Below are 17,981 nucleotides of genomic sequence, written 5' to 3'. Positions count from 1 at the left end.
TAATTACAAAAGAAAAATGTTTTTGAGTTACAAAATTACAAAAGGGCAAAATAATAATAATAATAATAATAATAAAAAATCACCTACGGTTGGCCTAATTAGATGATATTACTATACTACTAAAAAGGAAAGTGATGGGTTGGAACCCTAAGAGAGACAAATTTGTGTGTTATGCATGTGAATTGGTTACCTAATTCAATAAATAAATCTAAGTCATGTCAAGTAAATCGTGTGATTTCTTTGTCAAAAAAAAAATAATAATAATAGAAACTCAAAGTCACTAGGTCAAAATCACACAATTTTTACCTGTTCCATTGCTTTATGATCCAAATAATATGAGGAAAAATACTAGTGTTATTTTAGAGAATTGATTCGTTTATCAATTAAAAAATAGAAAATTATTTTTATATAACTATAAAGACAGTTATATAAAAATATAAATTTTTATAAATGATTTTTTTACAAAATTAAATAAAGTAGAGTTTTGTAAAGTTTTTGTACAATTTTTTAATTTTCAATTCTCAAAAATAGAAAATTATTTTCTCAACGATTCTTATTTCCCACCATGTCTACCAAACCAAACTTACATGAACCACTTGGCTCGACAATCCTACTCTGTTACTATTATTTTTCCCATGTTCAACGGCTATGGTTTTGCTTTTCTTCACGTGTTCAAAAAGAGCAAACCACATTAAAAAGAACATGTCAATTAGTCCATCTCTGAAGTTAAAAGGTAAAGCCAGAACAAGCTCTGTCTAGCTAAATCTGTAAACCCTAATTCAATTAATGTGGAAATCACAGAGACTTTAATATGCACACTATGATAGATACCCAGAAAATTATAAACTTACCACATCCAACACTCGATATGGATGTGGAACCTTATGATTGTGGAACCATATTCTTATTCTTCTAAGTAGATTCGTCTAAAAAAAAAAGTGTCAACTACACAATTAATTAAACTAATTCATTAAATAAATTATTCTGCAATGATGCCATCTTATCGCTTTTAATTCTTGGAAATTTCTAATCCCACAAAAATATCAAATTTTTTTTTTTTTTTTAATTTAATGAGAACGTGCAGTAGCTTCCCTTCTTGGGCCAAGTATATTTCTTTTTTCTTTTTCAGACTCAATCTCCCCTAGGCTTTTTCAAAGTGGATCCTTCGATTGAGTAGCAAAAGTTAGGCCCAGATGGCGTGTATCAGCAAATTATATTGATAGACAAATAGCGTATTGAATAATGAATGATATTTAGGCCGAACACTCTACTCTGTCGAAATGGACGGATAAGGGTGCATTGTGATGACTACACTCAATATACTTATGTCCATGAATGTGCAAGAAACTGCTCTCTCTATTAGGAAAGTTAATTTTTTACATTTCAATCGAATCCTTTACATTTATGCCCTTATTCTATTTATAGAAGTCTATTCTTACCCTAAAAATCCTTTGCTCTTTCTAAACCTTGGGAAAACATGGGCTTCATCCCTCCTAAACGTGCCTGGTCTTCTCTTGGGGTGATCTCTTGGTCAAAACAGGCCTTGAATGAGAGTCAGCGGGCTGGATAGTCGTTGGGCCTCTCTCTGGGCTGATGGGCCGTGCTGGACTCGGCCCAGAGGGATTTTATGACTAAAGTGTTTTGCCTAAGTATCATTTTATTGTGTTTTTATTTTATTTTATTGTGATAATGGTTTTAAAAATTTTAAAATAAAGAAAAATCATTTGCATTTGGTGAAATTAATATTCAAACTAAATATTAGAATCTCAGTCATAAAAAAAAAATTAGACCAAAAGATTGTATGCAAAGTGCAACAAAGTTTAGTTCATGAGATCGCAAAAGAGTGATGCACCCACAATATAACATTGTTTGCCTTGGATCAGGACCGGACCCACGTTGTATGGGGGAATTGCCCCCGAAATTTATTTTTTCACTATTTTACCTCACTATTTTGTCATTATGATATATACACTTATAAAACATTACCTTTGTCCCTCCTGAAATTATTAAAAAAAATAAATGATTCTTATACATAATAATTGCAGTGAATTGATAAACTTACTATTTTAATTGGTCAATTATGCAACAAATAAGAAAATAAAACCCTCTACTTAGTTGTATTTGGTATAAATAGTCAATTAAAAATTAAACCAAAAATTTAGATTACTCAGTGAAAAGAGAAAAAAGAAAAAAGAAAAACAGATCAGATTCATAATTCAGATATTTGATTTGACTTTGTATTTTATATTTTTTAGTCAATAATTGGAACATGTTTGATAAAAATCAAGGGACTTTTGAGAAAAATTAGTCAAATAATTTAGATAAGTTTGAAAAGTATCGATTCTTGTGAATCTAGCCAAAAAGAAAAGGTCCAAAAATTAAGGGCAGGTTCCCGTTCCTGATTGAATAATATTCCCATCTTCAAAAGCTTGGTGACCACTGTGAAATAGACATCATGTGTTCATTCTTGCAAAAAAGGACAAGAAATTTAAAAACTATAACTGGTATTTGGTTCAGCTACTTTTTTTTTACTGGTATTTGGTTCAGCTAATATATATATATATTTTTTTCATCAGCAAAAAAAATACACACTACTCATATACTCATTATATTTTTTAAAAACTCAAATTCTCACCACCGAGTACGAAGATACATTAAGTCACAAGTCCTTGATAATTGAAATTCAAGTTGAATATTTATTTAATATGAGCCTTTGAGAAATTGATACAAAACAAGTCCATACTTTGATACAAAACAAGTCCATACAGCATAAGTGAAAGATCTAATAACATGGTATCATTTCCCATTTATTTTGTAATGTTTTGAAACCTAAATAAATTAGATTTGATACTTTAACACCTTATAATCGTATCTATTAATTGTTAATTTAAACTTTTGAGTATGTAAGAAGAATAAATAAATAATAATCTATAAATGATAGATTTTGTACAATTGTGGAGGGAGAAAAAAAAAAAAAAGAGAAATAATCTGTCACGAATTGGTAAATTTCTCCAATGATTATTACAGAACCATTATCCCAGAATAGTTTTGGTTGTTGTCGCTATCCTGTACGGAGTAGTCTTTTAATGAGTTATATATACATATCCAAAACCATCTAAATACTGTTTTGGTTGACCAACTTTTTCAAATTACACTTCTAATTGGGCTTGGGCCAACTATTCAATTGCTTCAAATTAAGTGAGTATATATTTCATTATTTTGGCAAGTACGGAGTTTTTGGACAAGGACACTTAGTTACATTCGATTTTTGGGTTATAATAATGGAGTGTCACATTGATTTACATTGGAGTAAGATATATATATACATATTTATATAAAACCATATAGATTACCTCCAGCAAAATGTCTCCATCTACGTCTTCCGGAATAATTAATCGGTGGGCGACAATAACCCCTTTTGTAAGACACTGCAACGCCTCTACCTTCTCTCTCTACAAGTTTTATATACAGTACCTATATATACACATATCCACGTACATGAATAGATCCTTTTTTTCTAGGGTTCTTTTGGGCGTTTGGCTTGAGATACACCTTTTTTCTGCGTGATAAAGGTAAAATCCGTACCTTTTTGTAACAGCGTGTCTGTCTTCGCGAAACACACTCCCTCTCTCTGGATTTGTGTGCTCTGGTCTTTTTTTTCTCTAACCTATGCAATTTTTAGTTCGAAAATCTGCTAGCACAGTTATAAATTTTATGTTCAGTTGATGTTCGTACGGAATTGAATCTCTGAATTTGATCACTCTCTGCAATTTTGTTTTTTGCCAGTATATTCGTCGTATTTTCGGATTTTGATCATAAACTGTTAACTTTCTGGGAAAAAATTCATGCTATAAATTTGAGAATCCTATTCTTTTAGTTTTTCCATTATTTTTATCTCAAATGGTCCCTTTCAGATGAAATCGACCAAAAAAAAAAAAAAAAAATCAATTGAGCCATTCAATTACTATCCTCGTAATTCGTAAACGCCCAGAAAGTTTCAATTTATACCATAGATTTATGGTGGGCTATTAATTTATAATTTGCTATAATGTTATCACTTCAGTGTTCTAATACGATTTTTTTTTTCTTTTTTCTTTTAGATAATAAATTTGTAATGCATATCAAGTTCAATGACCAAGAATGCGATCGAACTCATCAGTTTTTATATATTTTTTCTGTCTGAATTTTGGGTTATATGTTCTTTTTAATGCTCTAATTTTGTGACCGCAATGTTAAATCAGGTTTTGAGTTTTGAAAAGACGACGGCCTTTGATATAATCCTGGTTGATCATTTTAAATGGATGCTCCTGTTGATTTCTTGCAATGGCTTCAAACTGACATGTCACTAAAGATTTTAACGTGCCTGGATGATCCATCTGATCTCATCCGTGCTAGCTCTGTCTCGCGCTTCTGGCGCCATTTTGGTAAGTTACACTTGTTGAATTGTCAATTACATGCTACAATGGTTCATGTGCATTTGTTTCTATGAGCACATGGTTTTATACATCTATTATAATGTTTTTGGACATTTCTCTGACTAGCTTTAATTTTTATGATGTGCTTATTTGGCATGTTTACTTTTACTGGTTTGAAACTGAACAGTGCTGGTGATCTAGATGATCATGTTAAACAAATTGTTATCCAGCTTACCACACAGTGCATTTGGAATGCTGATTGGTGATATAGTTTTTTATGCTTTGGTTTTGTCTCATCATTCTTATTAATGATGAAGTACAGTTTGAGACATTTTCCAGTACCATTCATACATCACAGTGTTGTCAAATGTATGCCTAGGCTCCAGGCTCATATAAGCTCAACACTAGTTCATGTTGTGTGCCCAGGTGTGACTATGACAACATTTGCGCCTTTAATATGGATTATGAATATGCTTTAATAGTAATTTAATTTTTCAATTGTGCGTCTCGCTTCACTCATGCGTGCGTCTCGCTTCACTCATGCGCGCGTCTCACCTTGCGCATTGCACCTAGGCTCCAAAGGACCTCTAGCGCCTTGAACTTTTGATAACACTGATACACGAATAACCACACATATATATACATATATGATATATCCATACATACATGCATACACGTTGTTAACCATGGTTGAAATGGATGAGATAACTTAGAAATTTGGATTAACAAATTAGTTCATGAATAATTTCTTATAAATTTCATGAAGAAGAGGATATAAATATTGGAACTGTGTTAATCATAAAGAAGTGTAAGTGAAGGATTACCTCCTTTAAGAGAAGTGAATAGTGTATGTGCCATTTGAGTTGGTCAAAATGTCCATATACTTTGTTCTTTTGAGATCATACTCAATGTACTGAACACGAGAAGAAATTCATGGTTGTATATCTATTTTAACATTAAAATTTAGGTTAAATTACCCATTCCCAATACGTTTGGGCTAATTACCATTGGATCCAAATTTTTGAAAAAAATTTGATCAACGTCCCCTGAGGTTTAGTGAAATCAGAGTAAACTCACATTCTGTTAAAGGATCATTAATGCCATTAAACAATTTCTTTCAAATACGAAAAGTGCCTTTCAATGAAAGAAATTTACTCCTTTATTCCTATTAACGATTGTAAAATTAAAACATTTAACCCTATTTTTCATGATATATATATATATTTTTTTTCCAATAATTTATTCCATTACGTCAATTACCACCTTCCTCCTCTCTCCTCTCTTGGTTCTCTGTCAAGAAGAAGAAGCTGGAAATTTAGGTTAATGACATTTCAGATGAGAGAGAGAGAGACAAGGAGAGAAGGGGGGAGGAGATAGAAGTGAAAAAAAGAAAGCTTTACTATTTCTATACGACAGTCTAATCGCCCCTAGATTGACACGCAGGAAACCCTCCCGAGAGAAGATTGTCTTGAAGCTCAACTTGTACAAGTTTAGGCAAGCTAAACAGCCCCTATGCAGAATCGGCACACTAAGATACTTCTCCCATTCGAATCCGAGTCAGTGAATCGTACCAAGCAAGAGATTTGTAAATCGGACTAAACAAGAAGTTGGTGAGAGTGATCAATGTCCAACCCTTGAACTCTAGTTGTGACCAACGAAGCTTGTTTTGAAACATATTGAGAAAGGTGAAGTTACTCAGATCAGCAAATGAGGTTGGCATTTTGCCGGACAACTTGTTGTTAGACAAATCCATAGATTTCAAGTTCTTCAACTGACAAAGCTCAGGAGCTAACTGTCCTAACATGCATTCACCTGAAGAACTAGTGTATTCAAAGTTTTGAAGCTTCCCGATTACTTGTGGAATCCCACTGGACAACCCATATATGTTTATGATTGTAAATTTTAGATAGTGTATGTATAGATCTAAATCGTTACAGATCATATATATAACATGGGTCACACATACATACATACATATATGTATGAGAGTAGAGAGGAGAGAGAATGTGGGCGTGGCTGGGCAGTGGTGGTCTTGGTTATGGAGAGGGGAGAGTGTGTGGGGGGTGGCAGCAGTGGTGGAGAGAGCTCAAATTACCAGAGGGGTGTACCATGGTAAATTCAGGGTGGCAAACACGGCCATAAGAAAAACTGAGCCATGGTTTTGCTTTGTTAGGAATTTCTTATGGGGAGGTCAAGGAGAATAACTTTTAACAATTTATCATGAACTATTCCTTCCACATATAATTGGTTATAAATTTATCCAATCAGTGTGTCATATCTAAAGTACGCGACACAGATTTTTCTTGAAACCAGTAGGAATCTAGGAGAACACATCCTTGATTGCAAAATTTTCTTCAGAAAAATAAGAGATTTTGTTGAATCTGAAGGTCTATTTAAGAGGGAATAACTGTACAAGTAATTGCCATAGGGGATGTTTTGAGAAGTAGCCTAGTGAGCATCACATATAGTTGGAAAAGTGTTTTTCATATTTTTGAGTTGGTGCATCAGATATCTTAAATCATGATGATAAGGTACTTAGTTGATTGCTTATTCTTGCATTTTGAAGTGGCAATGAAATTATGAGACAACGCCTCAGTGGGCGATGGGGAATATCAGGTTCTTGGTTGAGCATTATTAACAAATACATTTGGGTCGTCTTTCATGCCTTCTAGAGGAAGATATATTTTTTCAATCTTGAGTTTCCAATTGTAAAATGACTGGAGGAGAGGAGAGGAGGATTTTGGTTTTCCAATTGTATTTTAGTGAGGATTCAATTTGACTGGAGGAGAGGAGGATTTTGGGTTTAAATCCAGCACTGTAAGTTTTTGGGCTCTGACTCTGAGGTTGTTATTGTTGTCTTTTCTGGTCTATTCCTTGTGCATGCATGTTTCCCTTTGTTTAGTTTGTAATTAGAATCACCATGATTGAATTTGTAGAACATTTATTTGGATAGAAGAGGTGTCTGGAAGCTAGCGTGGCAAGATTAAGTTAACGCAGGAAAGTGCCCCATAAAAAAATGCACAGATAGATGTTCCCTCCACGTGGCACTTCTATCTCTATATTGCATGGAGTATGGACATAGGCATGGATTATGGGTTCTATGGTGTGCAGGCATATCGACATAGTAGGTTTTTTTTTTAATAATAATAATCATAATAATACTGAAAAAAGACCCATAGTGAGGAAAAGTAAGTCTATATAACATATTATTATGACTAATAGATATATACTATATTTATGCATATAATTTTATCAAAACCTTCATTTTGTTACACTAGTAGCGAAAAAGTGGCCAAAGGTTTGGATAAGTTTTAAGAATCCCTTGGATATATATATATATATTTCTTTGAAGTAAGTTCTATGTCCTTAAAATAGAATACCATGCCATGCATAAATTGTTCCTCAATGGTTTGAACAAACCCAACCACCAACCCACCCCCCCCCGGAACCCAAAATTTTAAGAATCCCTTGGATATATATATATATATTTCCCCCCCTCCCTCCCGCCCTCTCCTCTTTTCCTATTGAAGTTATGTTACATAATTCTTCAAATGAGGTGAAGTATCCATGTTGGAGGATACTCAACACTTGGGATGGTGATGTAATATTGCATCTGGCATGTCTAGTTAAATACATCCCTGGCAATCACATTCAATAACAAGCTTATTATATAGTTATGCCTATTGTTCCCTTGTTATATCATTACTTCAAACACAGGTGAAGTGCCATGTTGAATATTGTGTTATCTGACATATCATTTTACTCTAGGAAATAAAGAATAATATAAAAATAAAAAAATAAACAATAAGGGTGTTCACTAAGGAGCCATTGAACAGATGGAAAAAACCTGGGCTTGCTTGGGGAATCTAAATATTTCTCTAATTCTTCCATTCTTTTGCTCTTCTACTCTTCTTCTTCTCCTTCAACTTTCTTTGATTCCTTCAAAAAATGTTGTTGCATTCCCATTCTCCAATCAAATCCTAATTTTTCTCCTTCAAAGTTCTCTCATTTTTCTTTTCTTTTCTTTTATTTTATTTTTCTCTCCTTAAAATTTCTTCTTGTTGCACTCATGCATGTGAATGTGCAGTAACCTTCTCTCTCTCTCTTTCCTCTTTTTATTTTTATTTTTTCTCTTCTTTCATTTTTTCCTCTAGTTGTAATTAACGAACCCACTTTTGCCTCAACCTTCCACTTAAGAAGGTGGAGGAGATAATGTCTTTAGTATTTTATGATGTTGAATTTTTTTACTGTTTTTTTTTATTTTTTTTTTTCTTTTTGCAAATTGTGACACTATTTGAATCTTTTACTGCACTTCTATTTTTTGATTTGGAGCACTATTAGTTGTCATGTTGGTTGGATTTTTATTTTCTTTATTTTATTTTTATCATGCTCAATGTGTCATATAGAATAAATTCCCGTCTCTGTCACTGTTCGCACCCACACCTAACACATATGATATTGTTCATGTAACATAGCTTTGAAACTTAGAGAATTCATGGACATGCTAAATTTATATCATTACTTGAAAATAGGTGAATTGCGCGGTGCTAAATCTTATTCATTTTATTTTAATAATGACGTGGCTTATTGAGACTTGGAATAGTTTCATTTCATCTTGATATATTCAAGTTTGGGGGATTGTATTGGTGGAATAAACATTATGATCAGCCTTTGAGGAAAACACTAGTCCAGTATTGAAATTCTAAAATGACCTAAATTTGCTCATAGGTATATATATATATATTTTTTTTGAAAAGTAAGATGTCATTAAGACGTTCAAGAGGGGAGCGCTCCCAAAGGAATACGAAAAACGCCAAAGTGACACTATAATTTCAAGCTATCCACAAAATCCAAAAGATGTCGTAAAGATTAATAATTTGTCCCATTGACCCATTTACAATTTGCACATAGGTAAGGCTCTATGTTAGAGTTTAATGTGATAAAATAACATTAACTGAAAGCAAAGTTGCAAACAAGCATTCAGCTTGGTTGGGAGATAGTGTTTATGTGATTTCAAGTCTTATTGCATGCTCGTGGTGATGCAATAATGACACCACACCACTTTAAAATGATAATTTACATATAAAGAAAGTCAATCCACCTTTTCTGCCTAGGGGGCTGGTCACCATTTGGGACTAATCCCTTAATACCCAGTCAATTATACACACACACAATCACATCTCACATTGTGCTTCTAGTTGTAATAGAAAGCAATGACACCATATTCCAATAATTTTTGGGGTATATAATTGATACTATTATAAACGAAAAATGAATGTGAAACAAGCTGCAAGGCCTCAATTACAATCATGAATTTAACTTGGCAAAATGAAAATTTCCTAACAAGCAAAAGATTAGTGAACTGGGGAACAAGAAAGGCTCCCTGCTCCCTGTAGATTATTTACATTCAACACAACTTAAGTAACTCACCTGTCCAAAAAGGGGAAAAAAGAAGTTTCAGTTGAACTATTAAGACCCCAATTCCCAAATAGGCTGATTATGTTGTTATGTGTCCGGATCCTTATAGCTCATAGGTTTTGAATTTTTTGTCTTTCTAAATCATACAAGATGTGGAATTTGCCTTCATTCTCATTGCGGAAAGACAATCTACTCCTTTCCTTTCCTCCCATTTATAGTAGATTAAGCTGGAGAAAGTTATTTGCTTGAGTCTTTGTGAAGTTAAGCCGGAGAAAGTTATTTGCTTGAGTCTTTGTGAAGGCCTTCCTCTTAAATATGTTAGCTGCTCATTAATTATATTGAATCTACTGGCTTAGCAACCACAGTTTCCTTCTATGAACTATTTTAGTAATTAGAAAGCATAATTGCTAACAATTGATCGGTTGGATTCAGGATTTATGTTATGACTTATGCGTGCCATATTGTTATTTTTTTGAAGGGCTACATGATTAGAAACTTCAAAACTTCGTTTGGTTGTTCGGAATATTATGCATCAAATTGATTCCTTAGAAAATTAAATTAAGGAAAAATATGAAAAGATGTTTTTCCTACTTCTATTTAATTTGTGAAAGTTTGTAGGAGAGTAAGAGCCCGTTTGGGATTGTTATTAGAATGTCGAAAGTGCTTTTAGTAGTAGAGTTGTCATAAAAGTGTTGTCAGTAAGACGCAGTTATCCGTTTGGTAACACATTGGATAAAGCACATTTTATACTTGAAGCAATTTTAAATTTGTTTGGTAATAATGTTGCATAAAGCACTTTTATTACTTATTTTACTTTATTACCCCCCTACACTAATAAACATGTGTTATTTTTTTAATATTAATGCTCCCTTCGGTAAGATGGAAAAAAATTGAATGGAAGGGAGAGAAGAAGGGATGATTGAGATATCCCTAGGGAAGAGATTAAGTGTTTCCCTATTTTTGTTCGGTTGGATGGAAGAGAATGGAAAAAGCTGACAATTTAATTTGATTGGTAGGATAAAAGGAAAAATAAATTTTTAAGTTGTTTTTACCATTAAACCCATCACTACTTTATTTATGGGATTTATTAAATATTTATGAAGGGTGATGTAGTAATTTAAAACTTCTATAATAGGCTCACTTGTCTTCTCTCCTATCTTCCACCCATATTTTGGTGGATGAAAAATTGTGAAGGAGCATCCTATTATCATTTCTTTCCTTATATCATCTCTACCGAACAAAGGAAATTTGTTCCTTCCACCCCTCTTCTTTCCTTCCTACCGAACACAGCATAAATATTATAAAATTCCACTGCGTTCAATAATTTATGAAGATCAACTTGTATTGGTTTTTATTTTTTTATTTTTAAATATCACATATTTTGTTTATGATATACTATTTTTATTTAGTACTAAAATATTAATAAGTTAAACATAATTTAATGATTATTAATTTGTATTTGATTTGGGATCTTCAAATAATATAGTAAAATAAGCAAACTCATTCATATGCTATCTAAAAATGAAATTTAATAATATAATGTTTGTAGAGTTCTAGAAAAATTAGGATATTCGTTTGCTATTTGTTTGTAACAGGGACAAAATTGTATTTATAAAAAAAGAAAGGGATTACATTGTCTAAAAAAAATTAGTTACCTAAAATGATAACCCTCTATACGCAACGCAATTTTAAAAGCTACAATTCCTAGCTTCACTTAAACGCGTTTTTTTGACAACCTCTACCACTTATAAGTGCTTTATTTTTTCACCAAACATATTTAGCCGCAATTTTTTGAAATGAAAGTGCTTTTCATCGGTAGAGAAGCAATCCCAAACACCACTAAAGCTGAAACTTCCCCTGTTGTGTAATCTTGTAATATGTACAGGACAGGATTTGCGGAAAGATTTTCTTTTAGGAAAATTGTTACAAAACTTTTGACAACCACACACATTGAAAGTGAAAGGAAACCAGTTATATTTTTCTTTTCATTTCCTTTCCTTCCAGTCAATCAATGCAGCTTAAGGTAATCAGCCCGTGCTTAAGAATTTAATAAAGCCACAGAGAGTACTTATATATTTATTTATATTTTATTTTTTATAACCTTTCTTGAATCTTTGTTTAGAGTCGTAGGAAACAAATTGTTCACTTTTTTTTTTTTTTTTTTTCTTACCTTTAGTGTTACATAGGCAACCATGTCTTTCATACTGGCTTAGCCTACATTATTTTTACCTTTGTTCAATGAAGAAGTTTTCTGGTTCTGCCCTCCCTCCTAGTGTCTGCATGACCTGAAACCCCCAAAGATAATTATTATTATTTTTTTGGATTATGTTTCCTCTTATCACATAATTCTTATGTTCTATGGGTTAAATTGTTTTGTGGTTCTAAGCATATCAAGGCTAAGGAAATTTGAGATAACTGGTCTGTTGGTTTTGAAAAGAATAGATAATGCTGAGAAATACTGATGGCTTTGTTTTTTTCTGCAGTGATTGCAAATGGACTTTGTAAGCAGTTGTGTTTGAGAATGTTTCCTCAATTTTCTAGTGTTGCTTGTGTCATGGATCCAAGCCATGAGGTGAAAGAACCTGTGAATGTTGGATCAAGCATTTCCATGGAATGGGGCACTCTTGAGAGCGACCACAGGGTCTATGCCTCTCTAGTTCGAGCCCTCACAACATTTGCAGAAAGTGACTGCATAGCGGAGGCTATTAGTGCTTCGAGTACTGACAATTATCCAGAAGAAAGCATACTTCATACTCTAGATCCAAGGGACAGAATTCACCGAAGGGCCTCATATTGGTCGAGCACAGGACAGAGTAATCCTGCTGTGCCTGAGACGCTAATATATAAATTAACGGCCGAACTTTGTGTTGTTACTGAAATCAGCTTACAACCTTTCCAAGGTTATTGTTTTGAAAATCTCCACAAATAGTAATGTACTCTTTCACTGTGTTTTTACGGTTGAAATGCCTATTGTTGTGATAAATTTTTGGCCCTATACAGCTTACTTTCAGTGGGGCTTTCCCATATACTCGGCCAAATCTGTGCGATTTCGGGTGGGTCATCTCAAATCTCCAATGGATATGGGAAGTGATCTCATTGATTTGCCATTGCAGCAACCAGCTGATGATAAGTTTGTCTGGACATATACTTCACAAGAGTTCCCAATGACTCAGGTGAATTTTTGTACCTGAATATTGTTTTGCAAAACAATAAATTCCTTCTCTTGTTCTTGATCATAGTATGAATATGTGTTGTTTACCAGCTAAGAGTTGTCTGCCAATTTGCTTGTAACGGCTTTTAACTGTTTCAACGGATAACTCGTAACTTGAAATCCAGACAGCTTACAGTAGTTGAAAAATAGTGTATTTTTTTTTTTTTAAGGTCAAACAAGTGTTAAGTTGTCACCCTTACTGGTACTAGGGGAAATTACACAGATATTCACATGGATCTCCATTGTGATTTTTGAAATTACTTTTTCTTTTACTTTTGTTGGTAGTGAATTTCTCCTTCTGTTAGTCTATTGTATCGACAATGATGGAAATAATGACATGTTATAGTTTGGTTGGGAAACCTATTTAGCTCTTATTTAGTAAAAAAGGTCTACGGTTAACCATCCAATTTTTTAATATTTTATAACTGAATAATGTCTATTAATTAATATGTGTTTGACAAACCATATTCTTTATGTGGTGGATAATTAATAGTTCTATTACTTGTAACTAATAAATTTTTAGATTTTTTTTGGTAGTGTCTTAGTTAGATAGAAAATTATGTATATATGTGTATCTACTATAAAAGTTTCCAGCACTACTAATTTGCATCTGGTCCACCCCTCCCAAGTCCCAACACCCTATATTAACGGGGACCACACCCTTGATTTACTGGGGGACCACACTGGGTGATGGACCCTCTAATTAATTTGCAAGTGATAAAGATGGAGATTTGGAATTTCTTTTTTACCTTGTATTATATTTAATGAGTCCTTTTAGAAAAAAGCTGATCTTTCTTGGAAGTATGTAATGTGTATGCATCTCTTATATTTATGTTGATAATCTTATAATTATGAATTTTTCTTTTTGTTGATGAAAATCATAAAGTAACTTAATATGAGGGCGAGCCTTGGCGCAACAGCAAGGTTGCTCCATTGTGACCTAGAGGTCACGAATTCAAAGCAAGGAAACAAGTGGAGGTAAGGTTGCGTATATCTGCTGCAATGGCGGGAGCCTCTTGCACTGGGTTTGCCTTTTTTTCACTTAATATATAATAGTTCTACAATTAATGATTTCGGGGTATTTGGAGATTAATTTTTTTTGGAGGAACAACTTTATAAGATCAATTATGTCTTAAGAAAGATAAGAAACTGTCCATGTTGTACCTAGGGCTGCAAATAAACTTAGACTGAAAACTAGGCTGTTCAACCTGCTCGGTTGATAAAATTGTGTTCAATGTTCGCTCATGCTTGCCATGAGCTTGGTAAACCATGTTCAAACTCAGCTTAGAATAGGGTTGACTAACCCATTTTCGTCTCACTGTGGTTTCTCTGAGTGGTTGCAATAAAACATGCCATATATGTCCTCCCATGTGTTCAGAAAAGAAGTGTGTTAGGCAACTCCATCAAGAAAAATCCGTGCTTAGCTATCAGGATAATCTTTTCGAAACTTGGTTACATAAGTTTTACATTATATAAAAACTCCTACATATGTTCTTATTTTTACATGTGTACCACTTTTAGTACCTTGTCCAGGATTTTATATGCACACTAATCAACATCTACAAGGCTTAATTTATTTTCATGAATGTGCTCCTGTCATCTCATTTTTTGAGCAGGCGAGATGACCAGCCCGGAGCTTCTATTTCTGTTGTACGAGTTATTCGTACAGAGGGTTCGAATCACTTTCTTTCTGTTGATGACTTGATATTTGTGTTATCTTTCAAATTTCCCAAACCTTAGTTAAACGTGGAATAGTTAAAATCCGGTAACCTTGTGGTTCCCGGTAACCGGCAGCATCGGCCCTGTAACCTTAGTTACTGTCGGTTCCTGCAACCAAACCTTTCTTTTTGTATTATGTCTTTCTTTCTGAAGGGCTTGCAGTTCATTACACCAAAGGCTTTCTGTGAATTATTGAAGCTATCGAGAGAGTACTAAATGCTGACAGTGACGAAGGTTACTGACTTCCGGTGGACACGGAGTCAATGAGTCCATTAATCGGCACCACTGTTGCAGAAGCCAGGTAAATATGGTCGCGGTTTCTCGTGATTGTTCAGGTGGTAGAGAGGTACAAGTGCCATGCTTTCCTCTCTCTCTCACTCTACACCACCCCCCAAAGCCACCGGTCGATCACTATAACGTTTCATTAAATGCAAAATCACCAGTAACATTCCAGTTGAAATTGATATAATTATTTTGCCTCTTCCCTTAAATCAACATTTAAATTCAGTGCAGGGTTTGGATTTAACTATCCTAAATTCAAACCTTTCAGCCCGAACTTGATTTTTCCCCATCACCACAACAGTATCATTTGAGCTTTTTACATTAATCAGCAGCAACTGCACCATTCTCACTATGGCCCTGCTACTGAACGGATGAATCCTCCTCTTTGTCTTTTTATGGCGGTTGTCACAATTACTGTGGGTGTTGGTGGTGTTTTTGCACTAGGTGGGGGTGTTTTTTAATTGGTGGGAATGGCGGCAATGGTTTTTAATTGCTAGTCAGGTCTTGGTTGAATCACGTGGGTGTTTAGGCGTTGTGGATGTTGGTTGTGTTTTTGCACTGGAATGGTGATAACATCGGTTTGGTTGGTGACTAAAGGAAATGGATGGAGATAGCTTAAAGTGGCTGTTTTTGTTAATTGTTGTTTGGGTTTTGATTTAATGGTGGGGCTGGTTAAATGCTGTGGGTGGTGGTGGTGTTTTTTCTGGAACGTTGGTGATGATGGGTGATTTTCAAATAAGGTTGTGAGGTGGGGTTTTGGGTTGATGATGGAGTTGACAGCTCCTAGCTTTGGTTCATGTTGGGTGTGGAGGTAGTATGTGGTGAATGGGATTTTTATTTGACTTTTCTTGTTGGAGCTTGGAGTGATAAATTGGGGGAAATGATGAGGGTGTATTTACGTGTTTCTTGATTTTAAAAAAATCTGTTAAATTTTAAGGGCCAATATAAAAAGCATAAATTCTGTTAAACTCCGTCCATCCAGCAGCTTTAACAGGAAGGCAGTTTAGTTTCAAATCAAAGCCACAGGTCAGTCCCTGTAATTGTTAGGAACCTCATTTGAAGTTGGCATTTAGCCACGATGACTAATTACTACGATTTATGTCTATCTGCTTGAAATGTCTTCCTTAACATCTAGCTGATTTATGACATTGTTCACCTTTTCGCCTGTTTCACATGCCATTTTTCCTTTTGGCGTAGATGCTCATATGTTCATCTTAGAATAGTTAGATATTTAACTGACTTTTCTGCAAACAGGAAAATCGCTTACAGACGTTCGAACTGCCGGAACCTGTTCTTTGCATTGGTGGATTTTTACAAATCGAACTGTTGGGTAGGGTTCAGAGACAACAAATGGATGGCTTATTCTATATATGGTCAGTCACGTATTTTCATTTTTCCCAGTCAGATAGTTTGGTAATCCTTACACATCATAATGTGGGTTTTTTTTCAGCCTGTTAACATGCTAGTTTCTCTTGCCAGATTCAAAACCCTGTAGAATAATTTTTATTTTTTGCCCATTATTAATCACACCCCGTTGACGGTTCTGCTTATCAACATGTTAATTTCCCTTATAAGACCCTATATAATAATGTCTCTGCACCGAACCTCTGTTTATATAACATTCAGAAAAATGCACGGTTTTGAGCTCAGCCACAATACCGGCTTATAGTTTTGGTCAATGCCATGGGTATTGGTTTTGGTCAGATGTTATGTAACAGATTGAGTAATTACAAATCCACTGATATGTGGAATGAAAAAAAATCTAATGAAACCTCTAATGTTTTTCCTTGACGCCTCCAGTGTTTTCTTTGCTTAAATGTTCCATATTGTTCGTTGTATAAATGTGATTGCTCAAAAACTGTTTATCGATCAATATTTTCTGTTGTACTGTATTTTTTAAATTGTCAAATGTGGTTTTGTATTTTGTTGCATTTTGAGACCGATACTGAATTGTGCCACAAGCATGGCAGCACTGAACCCATTGGGGTCACCATGCATGGACCTATTAGGGGTCACCATCACCATGTCTTCTTGACCCAAATCGTTGAATTTAAAACAAGAAAAAATGACCTTTACATTGTGTCCTAATCCTATGTGGAGGCTATCTTTGCAACTTAAAATGACTTATTTTAGATCATTTAATCACACTGTTGTTCTTGTCTCGTTTGATAGCAACTTAAAATGGTTTATTTTAGATCATTTGATCACACTGTTGTTATTGTCTCCTTTATATTAAAATTTATGGAGAACATTTGATCCATGACAAAAAAATTTATGTAGAACATCATGACTAGTTCTTAATCTTTGTTGCCTTTTATTGCAGTGTGTCACATGTTCAAGTTAAGGGGCGGTCATTATGTCCACCATTTAATGCTAAAATCATTGATCGCTCTGGAAAATTTTTGTTGACTTACCTTCCTCCCGGGGATGAGCCTGGTGATCCCTCTCAGTTGCCTGCGACGCCATCAAATTGGGTGCATAGAAATTTGGAGCAGTTGCTAAATATGTTGCGTGGAAATGCACCAGGTGTGGATGTCGATGCGATGGAGGCTTTGGAATGGGATGAAGAGGACAATGACTTGGATGAAATGCTTATTTTCTGAATTTCTGTAACAAATTTTCTTTTCGGCTTCCCTCATCTGAATATCGCTCTCGGTTAATTTCTCAGCTCTGCCAAATCCCCCCACAGCTGTGTGAACTCGACACCGTTAGTAATCTTACCTTCATGTGTAGGTGTCAAACGTGTTTACTGTTATAAAACCTATGATTACCATCTCTCAAATGGAGAGCAAACACAATTAGTTATCCTCATATATATATATATATATATATATATATATATATGTTAAATGAAATATTGCATTATCTTATGGTAATCTATTAGGTGCTTTTACAGGTTTTACTTGGATGTCACACCATACTGAAAGCTTTCAAGT

General features: G+C 34.2%; 1 protein-coding gene across 3 annotated transcripts; it reads left to right on the top strand.

The window, feature by feature from the left end:
- Positions 1-3,306: 3,306 nt before the first annotated feature.
- On the top strand, positions 3,307-17,915 carry LOC132276615 (F-box protein At4g00755). 3 transcript variants are annotated; one of them, XM_059778131.1, is made up of 7 exons: positions 3,307-3,420; positions 3,522-3,572; positions 4,242-4,424; positions 12,317-12,733; positions 12,834-13,006; positions 16,300-16,418; positions 17,369-17,915. In XM_059778131.1, the coding sequence occupies exons 3-7, from the start codon at positions 4,298-4,300 to the stop codon at positions 17,646-17,648; spliced, it is 1,116 nt and encodes a 371-aa protein (XP_059634114.1). In that variant the 5' UTR covers positions 3,307-3,420; positions 3,522-3,572; positions 4,242-4,297; the 3' UTR covers positions 17,649-17,915. The 3 variants fall into 3 exon arrangements, with proteins under 3 accessions (XP_059634114.1, XP_059634113.1, XP_059634115.1); XM_059778130.1 differs by lacking the exon at positions 3,307-3,420 and having other exon boundaries at positions 3,427-3,572; XM_059778132.1 differs by lacking the exons at positions 3,307-3,420; positions 3,522-3,572 and adding an exon at positions 3,629-3,649.
- The last annotated feature ends 66 nt before the right edge of the window (positions 17,916-17,981 follow it).

Source organism: Cornus florida, unplaced genomic scaffold (assembly GCF_030987335.1).
Source record: "Cornus florida cultivar Cherokee Brave unplaced genomic scaffold, ASM3098733v1 CherokeeBrave_3.0.0_Hap2_Chr10, whole genome shotgun sequence".
Lineage (NCBI taxonomy): Eukaryota > Viridiplantae > Streptophyta > Magnoliopsida > Cornales > Cornaceae > Cornus > Cornus florida.
This window is presented reverse-complemented; position numbering and strand designations above follow the sequence as displayed.

Coding starts and splice junctions, on each gene's coding strand:
- LOC132276615 (XM_059778131.1), top strand. CDS start 4,298: ATGGATGCTCCTGTTGATTTCTTGCAATGGCTTCAAACTGACATGTCA. Junction 4,425..12,316: donor GCGCTTCTGGCGCCATTTTG/GTAAGTTACACT, acceptor TTTTTTCTGCAG/TGATTGCAAATGGACTTTGT. Junction 12,734..12,833: donor CAGCTTACAACCTTTCCAAG/GTTATTGTTTTG, acceptor GGCCCTATACAG/CTTACTTTCAGTGGGGCTTT.